The 22,893-nt window shown below is 43.9% G+C and overlaps 1 protein-coding gene and 1 pseudogene across 49 annotated transcripts in view; one reads left to right on the plus strand and one right to left on the minus strand.

Moving 5' to 3' along the window:
* Positions 1–22,893, plus strand: part of ZMYND8 (zinc finger MYND-type containing 8) — a 152,730-nt gene that overhangs the window by 69,939 nt on the left and 59,898 nt on the right. For 22 of the 49 annotated variants that reach the window (XM_086331551.1, XM_086331531.1, XM_086331541.1 and 19 more), the window contains 7 exons: positions 6,547–6,690; positions 9,441–9,554; positions 12,095–12,187; positions 13,335–13,422; positions 16,732–16,787; positions 18,057–18,134; positions 19,541–19,656. In XM_086331551.1, the coding sequence (XP_086187677.1) occupies positions 6,547–6,690; positions 9,441–9,554; positions 12,095–12,187; positions 13,335–13,422; positions 16,732–16,787; positions 18,057–18,134; positions 19,541–19,656 (689 nt within the window). Of the gene's footprint in view, positions 1–6,471; positions 6,691–9,440; positions 9,555–12,094; positions 12,188–13,334; positions 13,423–16,731; positions 16,788–18,056; positions 18,135–19,540; positions 19,657–22,893 lie in introns of all 49 variants that reach the window. The other 27 variants (XM_086331523.1, XM_086331533.1, XM_086331515.1 and 24 more) reach the window with 3 other exon arrangements.
* Positions 17,302–17,986, minus strand: LOC147360070 (ubiquitin-conjugating enzyme E2 variant 1 pseudogene; annotated as a pseudogene).

The following is a 22,893-nucleotide window of genomic DNA, read 5'->3' on the forward strand; positions in this document are numbered from 1 at the left end:
GAGAGAGTTTACGGAGCCGTGTCTCTGGAGGAGAAGGGGTCCAGACGTGTCGTCCAGACTCCTTCCTGCCCCACTGCATCTGGGAAACCCACTGGGTGACCTTGTCCGTTGCTTTCCCATCCTGGTAAAATGGGGGTTTGAACTGGGAAGGAACATTCTAAGGTTGATTGTAGGTTTTTGTTTTTCACATCTAAAACTCCCTGGGGCTGAACTGCCAGGAGTTGGCAACAGAGAAATAGCCTGAACTGTAAAGAAAAGAAATTCCTGACCCTTGACCCCATAATTCACTCTAGTTTATAGTGTTTGCATAAACTATGCAAACCTTCCCTCGAGGCAGCTTCCCTTGAGCACAGTCTGTTTTCCTAAGGGTAACTTAAATCCTTTAAAAAAAATTCTTCTGGACTCTTTTTTTAATCTTCTCTTTCCCTTTTTTTCTTCTTTTAAGATTACAGAATTGAAAAAAGTTATGGAATTAAATGCAAAATGTATGTCTCCATATGCTAGGTTTTACCAATGTAATTTCTGTTAGTCATCAACATTTGATGATCATGAGATGTCAAATATCAACTTATAGTTCCTACAAAAACTCAGAGAAATCCAACAATAGCTGGACACTGAATCTGTGTGCTCTATCTTTCTGCACTCCCCATCCCTCCCTATAGTGGTGTCCCCTGCCAGCTTTGCTCATTCCTTCTGCCTTTAGTGCTCTCTAGGCGTTCATACTCTTGATTTTTGGTATATATCAAAATTCTTCACCCCTTTCTTGTTTTTCTTCACGCTGAAATTTCTCTGTGTTCCATTGTTCTAAAAAGAAAACCATTCTAGCATAATAACTCCCCCCACCGCCCTCATATTTTCCCATTTTTGGTAGAGATGGGTTATTATGAAGTAGAGTTACGGGTTTTAAATTTCCACCCATTTTTCATGTATTGGAGGCTCATTACTTTAGGTTAAAGCCTCTGCCTGGAATGCGGGAGTACTTTTAGGGGAGTTCTAAGAGTTTTAAGAACTTTAGAACACACTTTACTTTTAGGGGAAGGGTTCTAAGGTTTGTATTTAATTTTTTTCAACCTTTTTGTCTACTGATTTTACTTGTTTAAAATACCTTTTTTAAACAAAGACTTACGGATTTTATTTTTTGGCGGTGGTGAGTCTTCATTCCTGCACTCGGGCCTTCTCTGGTTGTGGGGAACAGGGGCTGCTCTTTGTGGTATGAGTGCTTCTCATTGCAGTGGCCTCTCGTTGCGGGGCCCAGGCTCTAGGCTTGAGGGCCTCAGTAGTTTCGGCCTGCGGGCTTAGTTGCTCCGAGGCATGTGGGGTCTTCCTGGACCAGGGATCAGATGCATTGAGAGGTGGGGATTCTTAACCACTGGACCACCAAGATTTTGCCACCTGGAATGGACCACCATCATCTTGTTTCACCTTCTAACAAAGGTGAGAAAGTATGTAAGCGCGTTTTTCTTGGAACTGGGAATGGGGGACACCCCAGAGCTTGGAAGGATGCTTCTGGTGTTGTGTGGAGGAGGGCAGGTTGCTGAATGACCTCTGGTAGATGGGGCGAGAAATACCTTTTCTCAAGTGACATTGGACCGTTGTTGAGAAATACCAGTCTATCTGCAGTTCTTAGGACATTTTTGAGTTTGAATCCTTTGGGAGGTTCTCTCTCCCTCCTTTCCTTACTTCTTTTCTTTCTTATTCAAGTATTGAGCAATAATCTGCTAACAGATTTGTGCATAATGGCCTTAGGTGTACCTTTGATCAAATATGGCAGAGAAATGACAGGGCCCCTGTTGCCTCCTCTGAGTTCAGGGCTATACATATTCATAAGGAGGCGAGCTGGGACTTATTTTGTTGGGCCCATGCATTGTCTTGGGCTTCCCTGGTGGCTCAGACTGTAAAGAATTCGCCTGCAGTGTGGGAGACCTGGGTTCGATCCCTGGGTTGGGAACATGCTCTGGAAGAGAGCATGGCAACCCACTCCAGCGTTCTTGCCTGGAGAATCCCCATGGACAGAGGAGCCTGCGGTCCATGGGGTCACGAAGACTGGGACACGACTACGCACAGCACACAGCACATGCATTGTCTTAAAAACAGGTTCCTTGTTGGGTGGGAGCAGTATGTTAACAGCCAAGATGGATCAGGGGACAGTCAGTAGGAGTGCCGATCACTGGAGCTGAGGGCCTTGAGGATGCTCTGCCCTCCTGCTGTTTCTTTCCAGCACCATCCTCATGCTCCAGGGCCGAGCAGTTTTTCTTTATTTTGCAGCCCTTGTGTATTTTTATCAAATGCAGGAAAACACAGGCTGGAATGAGGACAGTTTTCCTTCTCTGTGTTTCCTGTGTGGCCCCAGAAGGCATTTGAGTCTGTGGTCCTCCCCAGACATGTTCTCCGGTTTTCACAGACCAGGTGTGGCCCAGCGCCTGTTTCTGTAAATGAAGTTTACAGGCACAAAGCCACGTCCACTTAGTGACACCTCGTTTGTAGTCACTTCTGCTCTCCTGTGACAAGAGGGTTGCAGTAGAGACCACACGACCTGCGAAGCCTCAGCTGTTCACCTCCTATCTTTATAGAGCCCTTTTGTAGAGAAGGCTTGCTGGCTGCTGGTATAGGCTGGGGTGTTCCATGGGGTGTCCCAGAAGCCGATGAACAAGCCTGTCTGTTTCTCGTTAAGCTGACCTGTGGAAGGAGCAGGGACATAAGAACGTGTGCGCTCGGAGCCTGCAGTTAGTCCCAGAGCAACGCGTGTTCAACCTGCTTGCCTGGCTCTGAGAACACACCTTGTGCATGTGGGGGACAAAAAAATCATAACTCATTCTACCTGAAGTGATTTCCCTTTCCTTTTATTAAATGTTGCATATTTATCAGATTATTTTTATGGCCCAGAAAACACTTAGAAGCAGCCGATAAGGCCCGTATCTGATTGGCAAGGTGATTCCCAGCCAGCTAGTTCTCATTAAGGATGAACCCTCCTAAAAAAAGGGCAGCCTGGTCCACCCGCCTCTTGGTCCTCCCGGGAACGCCCACCCCTGGCCAGGTTGGGGTAGGGGCAGGGACATGGAGGAGGGGAGTTTAACTTCTCAAGGGGCAATAGCCTGGCTTCTGTTAGATGGAAAGGACTTGGGTTGCCTGCTCAAGAGATGATGAGCTGTCACATTCTGATTCTTCTAGTTTCATTGAGGTTTTCATGCCTCTTCCTGTTCTATTATTAACTTACTGAAAGGAAGTTGGGCCCTTAAATACGCCTTCCTGCTATCTTGCAGAAAGCCGCAGTGCATCCTGGAGGACCCCACTCAGGTTAGAAATAGTTCTGCTCGCTTGATAGGTCCAGTTTATCTCTCTGGGGGTTCCTCCGTCTTCCCCTCCCCCAGCCCCTCCACTTTCACACCCTCCCCCGTAGAAATTCAAGCAACCATTTTTCCTAGGCAGAGAGCAGGCCTCTGCCTGGGTGACTCTCAACTGAGGGCAGTTTTGCGCCCCACCCGGGGACCTTGGGCAGTGCTTGGAGACACTTTGGGTTGTCCCAGTTTGGTGCATGGCAGGTGGAGGTGCCCCCAAATGATGCCACAAATCCTCCAGTGCACAGGAGCAGGTCCCCACAACCAAGATTGTCTAACCCAAGATGTCATCTGAGTTGAGAAGCCCTTACTCTAGATGCTGTTATCTTTTCCTGTCCCCTCTATTATGTTTCTAGTTGTCTTCCTAAATTTTAGATTTTTTTTCCGCTCTACTTTTTTGCATTAGCAGAAGTTAATTTTTTTTTTAAATTTTTACTGGTGTATTGTTGGTTTATAATGTGTTAGTTTCAGGCACACAGCAAAGAGAAACAGGCACATAACGTATATCCAGTCTTTTTTAGGTTCTTTTCCCGTGTAATTCATTACAGAGTATTAAGTAGAGTTCCATGTGCTATACAGTAGGTCCTTGTTAGTATTCTGTTTTATGTATTGTTGGGTAGTCACTCAGTCATGTCCAACCCTTTTGCGACCCCGTTTCCTGTAGCCCACCAGGCTCCTCTGTCCATGGAATTTCCCAGGCAAGAATACTGGAGTGGGTTACCATTTCCTCAACCACTTCCTGAACCAGGAAGATCCAAACCTGAGTCTCCTGCATTGAAGGTGGTTTCTTTATCACTGAGCCGCTGGGGAGACCCATCTATTTTATATATAGTAATGTGTATATGTCAATCATAATCTTCCAATTCATCCCCTGCTCCCTTTACCCCCCGGTAATCATAAGTTTGTTTGGCAGAAGTTATTTTGAATTACAGAGAATGTTCTCTGAGGGGGTCACTGAATCATCAGAATCTCTTTTGCATTCAGCTTCATCTTCTGTGGGGCATAGGGGTGAGAGAAAGTGCTAGGACCCCCGGGTGGGAGTCCTTGCTTCTGGACTCGAGGGGTCAGATGAGTCTTTTAAGCTTCTTTTTCTCATCTGTCCACCAGGACTAGTGATGTCTGCCCTGAGTGCCTCTCTGGGGGATGGTGAGGACAGAGTGAAGATGGCGTGTGTGACAGTGTGCTGAAAAACGTGACACGGACAGAATAGCCTAATGATGATATTATCCGCTGGAAACCAAGTAGAGCACTCTAAATGTTGAACTGAAACAGGACTCAAAAATTACACAATCGCCCTTATGAGTCTTAGCTCTTTTCTTAGTAGAAGTGAGTTGGGAGGCTTAGAAGGATTGATTCATAAAGATCTGCTAAGCAAGCATCTCTGAAACTCTTTATCCAGGAAGGTGGAAGTACCAGGCATTTGGGAGACATTAAAACCTCATAATAAAAACCAGGAGCAAGATGGATGCCTGCAATTGTGATCACTCTCTTCCATTATCCTGGGGGGTCCTAGCTGGTAAAATAAGGAGAAAACTAAAATGATACACGAGTATTAGACATGGGCCGACAAAACTAAGGTTACTTAGAGATGATAAAAGTTTTTAATCAGTAAACTATTAGAACTGTGTATATATAAGTAGTATTAAAAAATCTAATAGCGCTTCTATGTACCAACAATAACTATTTAGAGACTGTAATGGGAAAATGACCCATTCACACAGCAACAAAAATTATGCAGTCCCTAACCAATGCTTGAAATCTTTATGGAAAGAACTATAAAGTTTTTCTGAAGGACAGGGAAAAGCTTGTTAACAAGGAGGTTTTTTCCGAGGTAGGCATTGTGGCTGTGGCTGCCCTGTTGTCCATGGAATCAAGGCTAAAGTGGGTTGAGTAGCTTTCCCAAGGTCAAATGGGAAGTTACCAGGTCATTTTGAACACATACCCCTAGACTTTCTCATGCTTCCTAAACAAGATTTCTTACTGGTCTCCAACAGGCATTTTCTGAATGACTTTCTTCTGAGGGATTGTTTTCAGTTTCTTCTGAGGGATTGTTTTCAGAGAGTAGCTTTGCCGGATTTTGTAATGTATCATTTAGTTCATTCAGTTCAGTCGCTCAGTTGTGTCTGACTCTTTTTGACCCCATGGACTGCAGCATGCTAGGCTTCCCTGTCCATCACCAACTCCCAGAGCTTGCTCAAACTCGTGTCCATTGAGTTGGTAATGCATCCAACCATCTCGTCCTCTGTCATCCCCTTCTCCTCCTGCCCTCCATCTCTCCCAGCATCAGGGTCTTTTCCTATGCATCGTTAGGGAAGCATTTCTCTTGCTATTTTGGCGTAGGGAGGGGTCTAGCTTTCATGAATTGGCACTTCCAGCTCTTATCTTTCTGCCCTTGTTTGTCTTCAGTAAGAAATGTGGCTTCTCTGCAAATACCAGGGCCTCCTGTGTTTGAGAAGCATGGTTTTAGGAAAGCCTCTTGTTGGCTATAATTCTTTGTGCATTAGGGGTGGCCTTCAAAAAAATGAATGATCATTTTTGGTGACTTATTTCCAAACGGATCCATTCTCCCATGGCCCATTGTTGAAAGACTCCCAGGGCAAATTGCCATACTTGCTTGGCTTTTTACATTTAGACTTCCATATGTTGGACTTAAAAGTGTATTAGCAATATTTGTCATGGTGGCACTGTGTTAATTGCATACGTTGTATGATTCCTTTTAATTCCAACCACAATCCCATGGAGTTAGATGTTATTAACCCCATTTTACAGATGAGAAAATTGAAGCTGGGGGGGTTAAGAGACTTGCCCTGGTCCTGCAGCTGGTAGAGCTGAATTTGAACCCAGGCATGCCTTGGTTTTAGCCGTTGAGCTCTCCTGCTAGGCTGCCTGTTAACTCTCAGACACCAGCTTTTCAAGTCATGGCCTCTTCAAATACAAGATCGAATAAATAAATCTTAATACCTAATGACTTGCAAATTCTATTTTAATATAGAGTAGAGTAACCCCAGATAGCTTTTTAATGAATGTGTGTAATGCTCTGATTTTCTTTTGTTGTTATTGTTGTATTTGTTCAAATTCCTTTTGAGAATGCACATTTGTTTTGAAACCAAACCTGTCTTTCTTGCCTACATTTCAGTCAGAACTAAGACATGGTCCGTTTTACTATATGAAGCAGCCACTCACCACAGACCCTGTTGATGTTGTACCGCAGGACGGACGAAATGATTTCTACTGCTGGGTTTGTCACCGGGAAGGCCAAGTCCTTTGCTGTGAGCTCTGTCCCCGGGTTTATCACGCTAAGTGTCTGAGACTGACATCGGAACCAGAGGGGGACTGGTTTTGTCCTGAATGTGAGGTTAGTTCCTGATGAATGAATGCATTGTCTGCCTCGTTTACTCTCCTTTCTGTTTCTTCCTTTGATATCAAATTTTTCAAATAATCCAAACACAAGGAGAAGAGAAGTTCTTTGCCTTCCCTCTGCTCGGTCCTGATCGTCCCACTTTTTGGGGACCGACACTGGCAGTGGCCTTAGCACTCCAGCTCTTGGAAAGACAATCGCACTGAATATTGATTTTGATTCTTTGTGGGTTTTTGGATCGCTCTGAGATCTTCAGCCTTCTCTGATTCTTCTGGAGTGCGCATTCCAGAAGTTACAAACTTCTACCAGTTCATATGTTTCGAGAAGATCCCGAGCTCTTTTCTTACTTCTTGGATGTTGTTTCCTGCTGCATCACTGAATCCTCGGTAGTAGCCAAGCTGGAAGGCCAGTGTTTGTGTGTCCTACGTGGGGGCCATCTGATGCTCTTTTGCATGCCTCTTAAATGAAGAGGTCCAGGAAGTCCTCTTACGATGTGAGAAAGACTTAAAGAAGGGAAGGAGCCATGGAGCCATGGGAAAAGGCAGTGGGTACGGAACCGAGTCAGAAGCACGCTGGCACAGTGAAGGGAACGTGTATATTTCATTTGTAGCAAAGCCTGAACACTCTTCATGAAAACAATTATGATTTCCACTCTTCTGAAGTGTCTTCTAGTCTTGGGAACATCCATCTGAGATGCTTTTTCCAAATGCTGAAAATAAGAATTTTATCTAGAAAACAAAAATGAAGTGAAACGACAGCAGCAGCAAACAAAAAGAATGTCATCTACAAAGTTATTTAATATGGAATGTCACCTGAATTCAAAGGTACATTGGTATTAGGTCTCAAATGAGGATGCTTTCTATGTAGGAAATGGAAAGTTCTCAGATGTTGATCATGGGGGGAAAAAGGCAAGCTTTAGGACGGTGTCTGTAGTACCGCTTTTGTGTACAGTAAAGGGAAAATCTATGCGAAGAAATTAGGTGTCATCAATATGATGACATTTTAATGGTGTTATGCCCCTAGAATTGCAAAAGATGATCCCTGATTCTCTCTGGGTTACTTTAGACAGAGACATTGTTCAGCAGTGGCCTCCTGTTCAGAGTCCAACCTCATTCTCTGCATTTAATTGTGGAAACTGGAGCCTTCATCTGTTTCCTTTGTCTTGACCATTCCTTCCCAATTGTTTAATAATTTCTCAGCGAAGATAGTGGCTCAGACAGGATACTTTTGCTATAGAGAATAGAGCTTGATGAAAGGCAGCTGAAACCATAGGGATTTATTATCGTGTGTAGAAAGAAGCCAGAGGCAGGACCAGGACAGAGTTTGTTCAGAGCCAGAATCTTCACATTTTGTTGTTGAGGTGATGTGTCCCTGGCCATAAGATGGTGGCTGGAGGTTTTATCACGTGTGGCTAGACAGTAGTCCTCCTGGGAGAAGTGTGTCTCCTCACGTCCCTTTTTATCAAGCAAAAGACATGTCCTTGGGCTCCTTGGTCAGGATTGGCTCACCAGTCCCCAGGCAGGAAAGGCTTGCAAATGTCTGTCTGGCCCCTTTTCAGTCTATATTGTAGGACCCAGGCATTGGCCCCTTTTCAGTCTATATTGTAGGACCCAGGCATTGCCAGCCAGGAGGACTGGGCTGGGGCTGGGAGAGAAGAGGTCTACAGTTGAGTGAGCAACTCAGGTGTTCACCATGGATAGTTACCTGGAAACGAACTGGAGTTCAAACAGATGTGTGATCTATGTCTAAGACTTTTGAGTCCTGGATTTCTTCCAGGAGTGAATGGGCGAGGCGGTCAACTAGAAGACTAGCTGTTTCCGGTTCTGGTAGCTGAACAGTTAGATCCATGCATCATCTCCCCTTCCGAGCACGTCTTGTGTTGCCCTTTTTTCTCAACAACCAACCATGAAAGTTCCTTTTGGAGGATCCGGAGATCTGAAGAATGGAAACAAAATCCAGATTAGTTGGAGAAACCTTGCTTTGCTCTCCCTACACAGGTGATTCAAGAGTGACATCATCCGAGTTGGCTGTTTTTGTTCTTGCTGTTACCTAAGGATTCCACAGCTCTGAGATCTGGTACCAGTTTATATAGCAGAATCTGGTTTCAGACATGTCTTTGATAGGAATTTCTCTTTTCTTGCCCATGGAGGTAGACATGTAAGATTGCTCCTTGGATAGTTTGCTGGAGTGTCCTGAGTGGGTTCACGTCAGTGGTGACGGAGAATGAAATCATACTTATTCGTTCGCTTTCATGCATTAGACTTTTTCTGTAGGGAAGACTGTCCTGCCCCATCCATGATGTCATTGCATCAATGCCTTGTCAGTTTCCTGAAAGATAGCCCAGAACCTCTAGAGGCTCAAGGAAAGTGGTTCATTCATTGTGTGAGGAGAGTGCTCTGAAACCTCCAGTGGCCTTTCACGTCCTATTTTTGAAACCCAAGGTTATAAGAATGACGATTTTTCGGGTCCTTGCCCACCTTCCCTCTTTTCAGATTACATCGCCTCCATGAGCTAACAACACTTCTTAATCAGGTCATCAGTGGATTGGTGTGCTGCTTCATTTTTATCCACAGATCCAGCCCCCAGGTCAAGTAGACTGGAGTCCTTATCAAGCGAAACAACTGGTCTCATTTAGATGGGGATCGTTTTTTATGTGTGAAGTTACTGGAAAATTAGGAAAGGGAAATGAATACATGGGATCGTAGTATTCTTTCCTAACTGGGTATTTGTGTGATTTTGACTTGCAGAAGATCACAGTAGCAGAATGCATTGAGACTCAGAGTAAAGCCATGACGATGCTCACCATCGAACAGTTATCATACCTGCTCAAGTTCGCCATTCAGAAAATGAAACAGCCAGGGGTAAGAAGACACTTCCCCGAAAAAAAAAAAAAAAAGACACTTCCCCTTGATACACGTGTTAATGAGAATGGTGGTTTTTGTTCTGTTAACATTTTTGTTCCTTGTAGTTACCTTGGCTTTTCAGACACGTGTGCTTCTTACTCTTTGGGTCTTGTGTGCCTAGATGCAAATCCCTGAAAATTTAACTGGACAGAGGCATTCAGTGAATTCTCTAAAGTGAACACTTTGTGTCCCTTAGGAGTTTAGTCAGAAAATGACTTATGTTAGGAAGCTGGTGGGGATTTAAAATTCTTAGTGGTTGCAAAGTGAAACCTCAGACCACACTAGATAAGGGGGAGTTGTAAAAATTCCATTTCAGTGAGAGAGCTGAGTGCAACCCAGTTTATTTGTAATCAGGGTCTAATGATGGGGAGCCTTCAAGTAAAACTCAACCAGTGAGATTCCTGTAAAGGGTGAGGATTTGCTTAGTTTCTTTAAGTTTGAATTGGGATTTGATGCGCAGCCTTTGCCCTTAGGAAAATCGATGTGAAGGCAGGCCTGCCATGCTCAACTGGCAAGCTGTGTACTTTAAAGCGGTTTCTCTCAAAGAGTCCCAGTTATCATAGCTGTCATTTTGTAGTTTTTTGCAACAGTTGTCAGAAAGATGGCAGTAACATACCTTGTTTTTAAAAATAATACTTTATGACAAGATTATCAACGTTAGGACATTTTTCCTACAGAAAGTTGGGTTCTTTTGTAGAGTTCTTTGGTAGATTTACACGAAGGCACCAGATGGGCTAGTGGTGACCCTTTATGAAACTCTTCAGACTTTGCTTTCTAAGTCAAAGGAATATATGGAAATACAGAATCTGAATGCTTTTAGTAGCCATTGTGGTTTAATTTCTTTAAAAATGTAGAAACTTTACTTTTGAGATTCTATTCTGAAATTGATATCATGATGGAAAAAGTTCAGAGCATGCCTGTTGGGTGTTGCTAAATTGGGAACCCCTTTCACAAAAACTCCATCAACGGAAGCAAAAGTATATAGCCTCATTAAAAATAAAACACCAAACTTTGACAGGAAGAATTGATTTATTTAGGTTTGTCAACACTGTAGAATTATAAACCAAAAAGAAAAATCAAAGAAGGTGTTAATTTCTTACCTAAATTGTTTGTTACAAAATCAGGGCAGAAAGTTGCTGATTTTATGGAAGCATCTTTTAAACTGACAAAGCCAAACTTATTCTGGATGAGAAAGAGCTCGGGTAACTGCAAATGGTAACCCATTCACATGCCTTGCTTGAGCACAATTTGGTCGTTAATTAAATCTTATCTGTAAGTGTGTGTGTGTCTGTAAAAATTGTATCTGTGTGTTCCTGGTCATAGTTCCTTGACAAGGGATCAAACCTGGGCTCCTCGCGTTGAGAGCGCTGAATCCTAACCGCTGGGAATTCCCTATATATTTTTTTATTAATAAGTAAATAGTGCCCATTGACAAACCAGGCCTCACATTTTGAACTGATTCAAATAGGGCTTAAAAAAGTGGACTAAGATACAAAACCTTTACTCCAGGGCCCCAACCTCCAGGCCGCGGACTGGCACGCCTGTCAGATCAGCAATGGCATTAGATTGGAAATAAAGTGCACAATAATTGTAATACGCTTGAATCATCCCCAAACCATCACCTCACGCCCGTCATGGAGAAATGGTCTTCTACAAAACACGTCTCTGGTGCCTAAAAGGCTGGGGACCGCTTTACATAGTCCCTGTGTTGAAAGTAATTTGGCTCCTAAGAGGAGGAGCAAAATCTCGCTAAGATTTCCACCCATGTGTAAAATATCTGTTGGCACTTAGAGGAACTTTTTGGCATGTCATCTCTGCTACTGCTGCTAAGTCGCTTCAGTCGTGTCTGACTCTGTGCGACCCCATAGACGGCAGCCCACCAGGCTCCCCCGTCCCTGGGATTCTCCAGGCAAGAACACTGGAGTGGGTTGCCATTTCCTTCTCCAATGCATGAAGGTGAAAAGTGAAGGTGAAGTCGCTCAGTCGTGTCCGACCCTCAGTGACCCCACGGACTGCAGCCTTCCAGGCTCCTCCGTCCATGGGATTTTCCAGGCAAGAGTACTGGGGTGGGGTGCCATTGCCTTCTCCGATGTCATCCCTAGGTGTAACCAAATTTCACCGCCAGTCAATTTTAATTATGGGCATTTGCGGTGTACTACAGATGAGCCTCCTTCAGAGTTGAGGTCTAAAGTAACTGATAGCCCATTGTTCTTGTCGATCTTAACTGAAGAGGCCTGGACCTGTTTTTGAGTTTACACTGAAAACAGAACAGATGACAAAACTGGAACACGGCTGGGCCCATGATTATTGATAACCAGGCAGAATTAGAAGGTAAACCACTTTGGAGCTTTTCAAGGGCCTGTTTTGTAGAAAGTTTTAGAACTGTATTTTCTGGAAAGATGTCTCCGTTGTGGAAGTACTGTGTAGGTGTTAATGCTTGCGGTCTTCCGTGGCAGTGACGGGTTTGTGTTTGTGTGTACGCGTCCTTTCTTTTACAGACAGATGCATTTCAGAAGCCTGTCCCCTTGGAGCAACATCCTGACTATGCAGAATACATCTTCCACCCCATGGACCTTTGTACATTGGAAAAGGTGGGCTTCCATCAGAGAGCCCACAGCTGTCGAGATGACTCGAGAGTCGCCCTCACTTGCCAGCCCTGTCTCAAGTTAGATGGCTCTTCTGTGTCTCCCCTGCGCCACTTTCATTTGGATGGAAGAACGCTCATTCCCCTAACGTCTTTGTAACATTTTCCCAAGGATTGCAGTGGGCGTTGAAACCCACTGCTTAGCGCCAAATAGTATTTCTGCTGGTGATTCTAGCCTTTTATCCGAGAAAGTTACAGCTTCTAAGCATTAGTGATTTGATTGATTTGGGGTTTACCCTTCCCTTTCTTTTGGAGGTGTTAATGAGAGCAGCAGGAAGGAATCAGAGAAAATTAAGTATCTGGGAAAACCTTCATGTTAGCAGTAAACATGTGGCTTCTTAGATCTTGACTTACTTCACCGAGAAGGGTATTTCTGTAGTGCCTAACCCTGGTTTTCAAAGGTTTGAACTGAAATTCCATGCTGAAAATTACACTGGTAGCATTTTAGACTGTGTCTGTCATCTTGGTGCTGATTTTCAAATTTTTGGCACCAAAATATTCTTAAAGAAAAGCATGAATGAGGAGAAAACATTACTTTATATTGTGTGTATTGATGGACCCATTCCCCCAACCTCCAAACAGTAAATTCACCCTGCTTTCGAAAATTGCTTACACCTTTATGGTGTTAAAAAAAAAAAAAAGACGTTCCAAAAAGATGAGATTAGAATCCTAATTTCACAAATTAATAGCTTTGGAACTTGGATTAGTTCTTTAACAATACTATACCTCAATTTCTCTTGTCTGTAAAATGGGGATAAGAATGGCTTCATTGAGTTTTCAATTATGAGGCTTATGGGAGACTGTACAATTAATAATAAATGTGTAAATATATAAAATACCCTGGTTCATTGGAAGAAGCTGCTTGATAAATGACAGTGCTATAAGATGAGAAGATTCAGGTTAGTGTGATGAATTCAGTGAATGCATTTTTATAGAGTTATAGATCTCAACTGTAATAGCATCTTGGGAAATGAGTAAAAGCATTAATTAATTTGGCAAATGACTGCTAAGAAAATTATGTGGGGACGCAGGTGTTACATGCTGTGGCTTATAGAGACTCACTGGTGATTATTTTCTGTGGCTTTTCTCCCCAGAATGCTAAAAAGAAAATGTATGGCTGCACAGAAGCCTTCCTGGCTGATGCAAAATGGATTTTGCACAACTGCATCATTTATAATGGGGGTGAGTGGCTTAGACGACTCTTAGAAAAGAGAGTATGCTGCGTGTGTTGCCTGTTCTCCTGCCTTTCATTAAAAAAAAAAATGAGGATCTTTTCTCATGCGTCAACCCAGAGCTGAAGAAACTTACGTGTAGATTGCTAATATGTGTGAATAGGGCACGGTGACTACATGCATTTTAGGGTATGAGCTGATGTCCACTGTTGCTTGTGACTATGTGATGCTTTTACCTGTCCTCTTAATTAAAAAAAAATACTTATTTATTTATCTTTGGTTGCGCTGGGTCTTTGCTGCTGCGTGTGGGCTTTCTCTAGTTGGAGGCTACTCTTCGTTGCCGTGCATGGGATTCTCATCTTGGTGGCTTCTCTTGTTATAGAGAACAGGCTCTAAGTGCTCAGGCTTCAGTCATGGTGCGTGGGCTTAGGTGGTCCATGGCATGTGGAATCTGGGATTGAACCCGTGTCCCCTGCACGGGCACGCAGATTCTTAACCATTATATCATCAGGGAAGGCCTCCCTGTCCTTCTTAATGGAGGAATAATTATATAAAATAGAAAGCACAGGTTTTACAGGTACATTCCATGAATCTGACAAATGTGTTCCACCTCCGTAACTCCAACTGCAAATAAGACCCTGAAACAATTCTATCACCCTATTATATCCCAGTTGCCGCTCTCCACTAAATCCACACTCCTCAAAAGGAATTACTGAGAATTAATTCTCCATATTCTAGAATTTGATATCAGTGGAGTCTTGACTGTGTGGACAGAGTATAATATTTTGGGGATTCCCTTCTGTTGTATGTATTATTGCTTTGTTTCTTACTGAGGGGTGATGTCAGTATTGTGTCAATATACAATTTATCCATTTCCTTTGTTGATGTTGATGGATATTTGTATTGTTTTCAGTTTTCGGCTATTATGAATAAAGCCCCCCTCGTGAACATTGTTACAGAAGTCTTTGTGTGGACATAGACTCTCATTTCTCTTGGATAAATACCCAAGAGTGGTATTGCTAGATCATTGAGTAGGTTTGTATTTAAATTATAAGAAATTTTACCAAATTGTTTCGTCAGTTGGTTGTATTATTTTACACTCCTTCCAGCAGTGTATGTGAGAGTTTTGTTGTGCTGTATCATTGCCAACATTTGATACTGTGTAGCCGTTCTTGAAGGCATGAAGTGTTATGAAGTGGCTGTTTTATTGGTCTCTAATGACTAGGTATTGAGTACCTTTTGTGTTTATTAGTCATTATGCATCTTTTGTTGGTAAAACGTCTATTCAGATGTTTTGTTCATTTCAAAAATTGAATTTTTTTTTGTTATTAACTTTTAGGAGTTTTCTTTAGATTTTGTGTAAAGTTTTGTTAGTTATGTTTTTGTGGATTAAGCCTTCTGGACAGATTGGAGGAGACTTCCCATTAAAATCTCTCCCGTGGGCACCTTTCCCATTGCCCTATCTTCTCCCATAATCCTCTCTGTCTGCCTTCTTGCCGGGTAGATCTTTAAGCGTGTCCTGCCCCATCCTGCTCCTCTAGTCCCCTGCTGAAACACTCCTCTCTCTTTGCCTTGATGATTTTTCCTTGTCCTTCAGTCTCAGCCTTTCAGTCCTGAGGAGTTTTCCTTTGTGACCCAGACCGTATTACATACTTTTGTTAAGGGCTCTCAGTACCTGTCCTTCTGCATGACAGTATTTATCGCACTTTCTTGATGGTGCTTTTTAAATTCTGAGTTGCTCACCAGGGCATAAGGTCTTTAAGGGCCTATCTTGTTTCCTATAGCATAGACTGTTGTTAGCTGATGTTTGAAAAAGGAAATATGAGTGGATGACTATCTGCTTAAAGTACATATTTTGTATTACTAATGTGTTTGCAGGGCTGGGGACGCAGGGATGAGAGAAAGGTATGTATCTAGGCATTGGGAATTTGTGTAAAGGTTATAAAATCAAATACAGAGAAAGGCCAGTAAGATCATATAAACAAGTAAATGAAGCCAGGTAGCAGAAAAACAGTAGAATAAGCCAGGATGACCTGTGCGGGGAGCTGGAGACTGCAGACAACAGGGAACTCCTGCCCACTCTGGAGAGGTCGCCATTGGACACTCCAGTGGTTTATTGGATACAGAGTTTTCTGATGTGAGTTTTCAAACATGTCAGAAATCTAGGTATTTGTGTGTATGAAATCTTTTGCCACCAAATCTACAATTTCTGAAAACATACTGTTCAATACAACATGGCTTTTCGACCTTCTTGTTCTCTGGTTTAGTGCAAAGGTGAGGGATTTAAGAGTTAGACCAGGAGCCATAATCTCAGTTCATTAGCTCAGTGATCTCATATATGTGATGATTCCTGAACCTCGGTTTACTCTTAGGTGAAACGAGACCATTCATGCTTGCTTCCTAATAAGGCTTTTTTAAGGAGTTAATTTCATTGCACCAGGCACACTGGAGTTAGTCAACTAAATGTTTTCTTTTCCCTGGACTCTTCTTCGTAGTATTCCCTGGTGGCTCAGAGGGTAAAGCATCTGCCTGCAACGTAGGAGACCTGGGTTCGATCCCTGGGTCAGGAAGATCCCCTGGAGAAGGAAATGGCAACCCACTCCAGTACTCTTGCCTGGAAAATCCCATGGACAGAGAAGCCTGGTAGACTACAGTCCACGGGATCACAAAGAGTCGGACACAACTGAGCGACTTCACTTTCACTTCTTGGGTTAGGGTCTGGGACAATGGGCAGAAGAAGGCTCCTTTATATATTTATTTATTTTCGGCTGTGCTGGGTCTTTGTTGCTGCGAGGGCTTTTCTCTGGTTGCACAGAGCAGGGGCTGCTCTCTGGTTGAGACGCGTGGGCTTCTCGTTGTGGCGACTTCTCTTGGTGCAGAGCATGGGCTCTAAGGTGCTCGGGCTCAGTGGTTGTGGCGCACGGGCTCAGTTACTCGTGTAATTTTCCTGGAGCGGGGATCAAACCTGCGTCCCCTGCATTGGCACGCGGACTCTTTATCACTGGACTGCTGGGGAAGTCAGAAGGCTCCTTTCCACTAATTTGGGCCTTGAAACTATAAAAGCATCTTTCAAATATTAACTTGTGAACTGTTGGGAAACCACCACAAATTGTCATCTTTCAGGGAGTATCTCAGCACCAAAGGCTGGTTCCTGGGAAGAGTCATCTACACTGATGTTAGAAGCCAGACATGTCTTGTTTTTAACCTTTAAAGGGTTACTCCCAAGGGAAAGCAAGTGAAAAGGATGTTAATAGAGGTATAAATCCTAAGGTGTTTCTGTGTTTCCATTTGAATTAATCCTATTGTCTTATTCCCTTAGGAAATCACAAATTGACACAAATTGCAAAAGTAGTCATCAAAATCTGTGAGCATGAGGTATGTGTTTCTCACTGTCCCCTTTTAAGTGTAACTGGAATGATGGGTTGGGTGATTGATGTTCCCATTGGTGGAATTGTCTGAGGGTAGTTGTGGAGATTTGAGAATTTGTTGACGCTTAGACAGCGTCTTTTGTCTTTGAGGAAAGTAAAAGCAACAGAGCGGACCCTAGTACGTGATGAAATAACACCCTTACCTTATCTGTGATCTAAGAGAGAGGATTTTTTCAGCCTTGACTGGTGGTCAAGCACTGCATGTAGCGTAGAGTTTATGATTCTTTGCTCCACAGTCTGTGGCATTTCCCTGGGTCCTTTTTAGTCGTCTTTTTTTTTTTTTTTTTTGGTTATAGCACAATTTATATATTTCAAATGGACAAAAAAATTAGTATCATTTACAGTATCTTAAGATGAACTGCCTTTGAATGGGAGCTTTCTTTCCAGTACTTTGAGGTCTACAAGACGAATCTAGAAAATTTACTACTGTGGAAAATGAAGACTGCTTAAATCGATGGGGGCAGGGGAGGCCTGTGGTTTTTCTTTTTGATTAATTGCTGTAATGCTGTCCTTCAGGCGGCTGAGGGAGTTTCATATTTTCTTTAGACATCATTAGGCGCCGAAGCTCTTGCAGGACAACTTTGATGCTATACGAATTCTGCCATTTTGTTAGCACTGATAACGGCTCTTGGGTCCACCACTCCATTAGAACTATTAGCTCCATTCATGTTAGTTTTTGTTACAAATCTTACAAAGGGGGGTGCTTCTGGGTATTTAGGTCCCCATTCTATTTTAAGGCTGTATATTCGGTTTTCATAAATTGTCCGAGCCCGTGGTGGCTGCCATCTTGCGTTGCTGTTGCTCAAAGGCCGACCCCTTATTCCCTTTCAGACTTCTTGTGGCAGGTGTTTGCATTGACGTTATTTGCAGGAAATGTCCTGAATTTCTCCAAGAATGGCCTAGGTGTCCTGGAAAAATGCCCCCTAGTTTTGATGGTGTAGATGAAATGAACCTCCTGGGCTGGGCTCGGGCTGTTCCATGTGTGTGGGGAATGGACCAAGTTAGGACGCTGAGGTTCAGAAAGAGATGATGATGGCTTGGGCTAGGGGAATGCATCAAGGTTGGTGAGAAATAGTCCAATTAATGTCCAGGGTGTTCCCCACCGTGGCATTTAGTTTAGCTAACCTTACCTGCCAGTATCGTCATGTATTTCTTGAGGACTTGCAGATATAAGGCCCCTGGGAGTGACGCATTCTAACACCTTTTTGCTTTACAGATGAATGAAATTGAAGTTTGTCCAGAGTGTTATCTAGCTGCCTGCCAAAAACGAGATAACTGGTTTTGTGAGCCTTGTGTAAGTTGGGTTTCCTTTTCTATCTTTGTTCTCTGAACTCTCTGCCTTGGATGACCCAGGACAGCTTTCATCAGGTGGCTTACTGGATGGAACTGTGGATGATGTTTTTAGATAATTTTCGTGCTGATATAGTTATAGTCAGAAAGGGAGTAATCCAGGTGGGATAAATCTCTTTGGCTAAAAGTTCAAAGCATCATCATTGACGGGGTCTGTTGGTCCTTGAAAACAGCAGGATGCAGAGTGAAAGAAAAACTCATCAGAGGGAAGACACACCAACGTCATGCAGACAGTGAGCCAGTAGTGGTGAATGAGTATGTTACTTACGAATCACCCGGGTCTATTTTAAGAGGTGTGGAAATCCCTTCTAGGATTAACTCCATGATCTCGCCAAACCATGGTTCTTTTTTTCTCCCCTTTCTTTAAGATTTGATCAACGATTTAATCAACACTGACATAGTCAGAGCTCAGGAAAGAGCAGGAAAATACAGGGTGGTCTGGATTTCCCCCCCTTTTTTTTTTTAAATCTGTTTTTAATTGGAAGATAATTGCTTTACATTGTTGTGTTGGTTTCTGCCATACACCAACATGAGTCAATCATAGGCATACTTAGTCTCCTCACTCTTGAACCCCCCTCCCACCTCACACCCCATCCCACCCCTCTAGGTTGTCACAGAACACCAGGTTGAGCTCCCCTGTGTTCCATATGTAAAATCCACTAGCTGTCTATTTTACATATGAAACCATGGTTCTTGAGGATGGGATGGGGGTAGGGAGAGAACGTCAGTCACCCTCGTTGTCCCCAGGGATCTACATTTTCCAAACTGGTGCTTTGTAGAGAGAGGTGTGTTTTGGGGTGGGCTGGGAGTATGGGGGTGGGGGTAGAGGGAATTGGGCAGCAAGACTTGTCATTAGAGTTGAGAATCAAAGCATAGTTGAGAGCTTTTCCTGCCTTTGGAGATGAATATCTGAATAGTTAGGCTCTGAGTAGCACTTGATGAAGAATAAAGGTATGTAGTGCTGCCTGTTACTCTGTGCTCGGTGTCATGTGCATTTAACCCTCCAACTTAACGGAGAGTTGTAGGTATTATTGTCCCCGTGTTGCCCAGAAAGGGTCAGTCTCCTGCTCACTGCCATCCAGGTGGTAGTGGCACAGCCAGGATTCAAGCCTGGATTTGTCAGCGCTGACTTCTTCTCAGTTTCCCCGTTTAACTGCCAGCCTTGCCCAGGCTTACTGGCCACGCATCTGGGGACTGCTGCTTGGGGAGACAGACCCTGTTTGAAACTGTCCTCTTTCACTTTGTGGCCTGTCTCACCGCTCCCTTGCCTGAACCTCACCTACCGAGCTTTATATATGGTTCTTGCTGTCGAATACGTACAAACTCGGGATTTTGTTTTTCTTTTCCTAGAGCAATCCACATCCTTTGGTTTGGGCAAAACTGAAGGGGTTTCCATTCTGGCCTGCGAAAGCTCTGAGGGATAAAGATGGGCAGGTGGATGCCCGTTTCTTTGGACAACACGACAGGTGGGAGTTAAACACGGGCTTCAAATGCGTAGCTCCGAGGGAGCCTTTGATCCTGCCAGTGAATGTGAGAAGGGGCGGGGGGCACGACTATTATTTGATTGTCATGATACCCACCGATGATCTTGTACTTTAAAAATACTGGCCTGGGCTGTGTTAAGCCTGATTGTGCACCGGCTTCCGTTTTTATCAGGTAGGTTGGAAAGGATCTTGCTTTCGTGATTTTGTGGATGTAGCCAGCATGGGCATAGGTTCCACGGCTGTTTTAAGCTCTGCTGTTCTCTTTTTTTTTTTCTCCCCCCTGCAGTAAATTAAATCACCGCACAAATTGCTTTTCAAAATAATGCTTTCAGGGATCAGAAACATTTCCCCAGATTGCTGGTAAATGAATCTCCCATCGTCATGTGGGGTGGTCCCCTCCTGTTCCTTTTTCTGTGGAGCTAAAATGGGAAACTAGAAGGGGTTGCTGTTTTGACAGGTAGGAGCCCTCCTTCCTAGCCTTCCTGCCCTCCCCCTCCTAGCGATGCGAATTATTCTAGCTAGATGTGAATTACTATAGCTAATAGCAGCTCTCTGCAGAGCGCAGCCCCCCCACCTGCTTCAAAACAACAGGTAGACGGAGATGAGCAGCGGTTAATATCTCCAGCTCTCTTTCAGCAAGTTATGTTGTGATTAAATGAGGCAAACCGCGCCCCCCCTCACCCCCAGAGCCCTAGCAGGCAGGCTGGGAAAGTGTTTGTGTGTGTGTATATTTAAAAGACATATTTTGAAAATTATACCCACCCACAGAACATACAGAAAATACAGTTTATCATTTGAAACAACAGCAGACTCTGAAATAATTGCTCCTTGTAAAATTTTGCTTGTCATCTTGGGGGAAAAAAAACGAATTTCAAAGTAATCTGCAAAGTCACTTACCAAGAATCCAAGCAGTGCATTGATATGAGACAAGATGGAAATTAGTGGAGATGGTTCTGGGTTTGATAGCAAGTATTATATTTTGATCTTGACCATTTTTTGTTGGGAAGCTTTCTGAAATTCCCTTATTCGTTCATTCATTCAAAGAAACATGTTTTCAGTGTGTGCTGTGTGCCAGGCCAAGTGCATGCTCCTGTGGCAGCTGACATTAAGTGCTTTTTTTAATAGAAGCTGCTTTTATCCCCATTTCACTGATAGGAAAACCAAGGTCCAGAATTAGAAAGTAGCTCAGCTGTGTGCCGTGTTGCCTCTCAAGACATAGCCTCCTAGAGGCTTCCTGTCACTAAGCAAATAGGATATCCCTTTCAATATTTCCTGGGTCTCCTTTAAGAAAAAGAAACCCTTTTCTGAAATCATTTGTAAAATAACTTCATGGAACTTAGGACACCAATGCCGGACAAAAATGGGAGAGGGTACAGCCCCGGTGACTGTGGCTGGTCAGCTCCTGGGGGTGCAGGGTACCGGTCAGATGCGTCTCCCCAGCATTCCTCCAGGTAGGGGCTCATCTTCCACCCCACCGACAGAGTGGAGGCTGGCCCAGCGAAGGGGCATCAGCTGTCGGGGCCGCCTGGAGCTCCCCGCTGCTCCTCAGAGCCCCATTTTGGTCCGGACTCCTGCCCACTCGGCTGAAAGCCCCGGAGGCCCCGCAGACGCTGGCCCTGGGGCTTCTGGCTCCTGCCCAGCCCCCGTTCTGCCTGGCTGCACCTTTGTTTCCGCGGGCCTCTGCAGAATGACAGCATGAGTGGGAGCGGATGAGAAGCGGGTGGTTTCCAGCACTCGGAGGGTGCGGGTGGGTATTTTGAGGGGTTCCATGTTCATATGCATCGTGGCCTAGCATCACCAAGAGCTGTGAGCTGTGGGCAGCCAGCCTGTGCCCAGCCAGCCTGTGCCCTGGACTCTGCCCCATGGCCAGGCTTTGTTTCTCCTTGGTGGTTTTCTCTTAAAAAATAGGAAGGAGATGCTCTTAACATTTGGGTAAAAGAGAAGATAAAAAGTTTCTATTTTCTACTTTAAAATTTTGGAAGACTTGGTGTTGGGTCCAAATTCCCAAGGCACTTTGACAGCACCTGAGTAGGGGGTCCTTGCATTAGACTGGGTGTGAGTTTCCCACCTGCTGTCCCCACTAAGTCCACGTTGCTCCCCATGGCTTTGTACCTGACTTGAGTTTATGGTCTATGAAATCCCTGAGGTCTCCTTGGAAACGCTTATTCCTACCAGATTCCCATCTATACGCTGGGTTGAGGCTAGGGGCATCAGGTATCGCAAAGGCACACCCCGCCTGAACGCTCGTATATCCACTCTTGCCTTCCCCAGAGCATGGTGGTTTTGTTTCTGTCTCCTGCCTGCCTTCACTTGGGTGGCTGATTCCAGAAAAGCAGCTCACGTTCTAGTGGATTTCTGCAGAGCACACTAGGATGTGAAGGTTGATGGTAGGAAGACAGAACTAGCCTGAATCAAGAGTTGAAGGGCTCATACCCCAAGGGTAATAGGCTGTTTTCCCATTTTTTCCATGTGAATTATCTCACGTTCAGAACCATGCACCCCTTTTAGGGCTGTGGTTTTCTAACCTTTCCTTCTAGTCCCATGGAGAATCACAGTTTTAAAAGAGAAAAGAAACCTCTTTATGTCTGAGTGCATGAGAGTGAGATTTGGGGAATAATTATCTTCTCGGAGGTGTGGTCTGGGATCCAGACTGTTTTCTTACTCTCTACCAACCCAGAGGCAAAGGGGATTTATTATTTTTTTAATGGATTAAACTGACTAAGCTATTGAGCCTTTTAATGTAGCTGAGTGTCTTGTTCACATTCTGTCCTTGTGACAGAACATGTCTGTTAAGTGGATTGTTAATTAACCATTCAAACCAAGTCATTTTTAAAAAATGGAATACGTGTTTAAGAATCTTGGTAATTCCACCAGGATAATTTGGTTTGCATTAAGGAAAAAAAGAAAAAACACCATTCTGGAAACAACCCAGGTGGCCATCGAGCGATGAATGGATGGAGTAAATGTGGTCTCTGCACACAGTGGATACTGTTCTGCCTTAAGAAAGATGAAGCATCACAGCTGTACCAGAAGGACTTTGAGCAAAGTGGAATAAGCCAGTTCCACGAATACTGCATGATTCCCTTTGTAGGAGGTATCTGAGATAGTCAGGTTCAGGGACTGGGGACTGGGGAAAAAGGGAGACTACTGATTAACAGATACAAAGTTTCAATTAAACAACCTGAATAAGCTTTAGAGAGCTGCAGTACCAGCATGTAC

Source organism: Bos grunniens, chromosome 13, assembly GCF_055505025.1.
Source record: "Bos grunniens cultivar Pamir isolate PY7600 chromosome 13, Bosgru_T2T1.0, whole genome shotgun sequence".
Taxonomy (NCBI): Eukaryota; Metazoa; Chordata; class Mammalia; order Artiodactyla; family Bovidae; genus Bos; species Bos grunniens.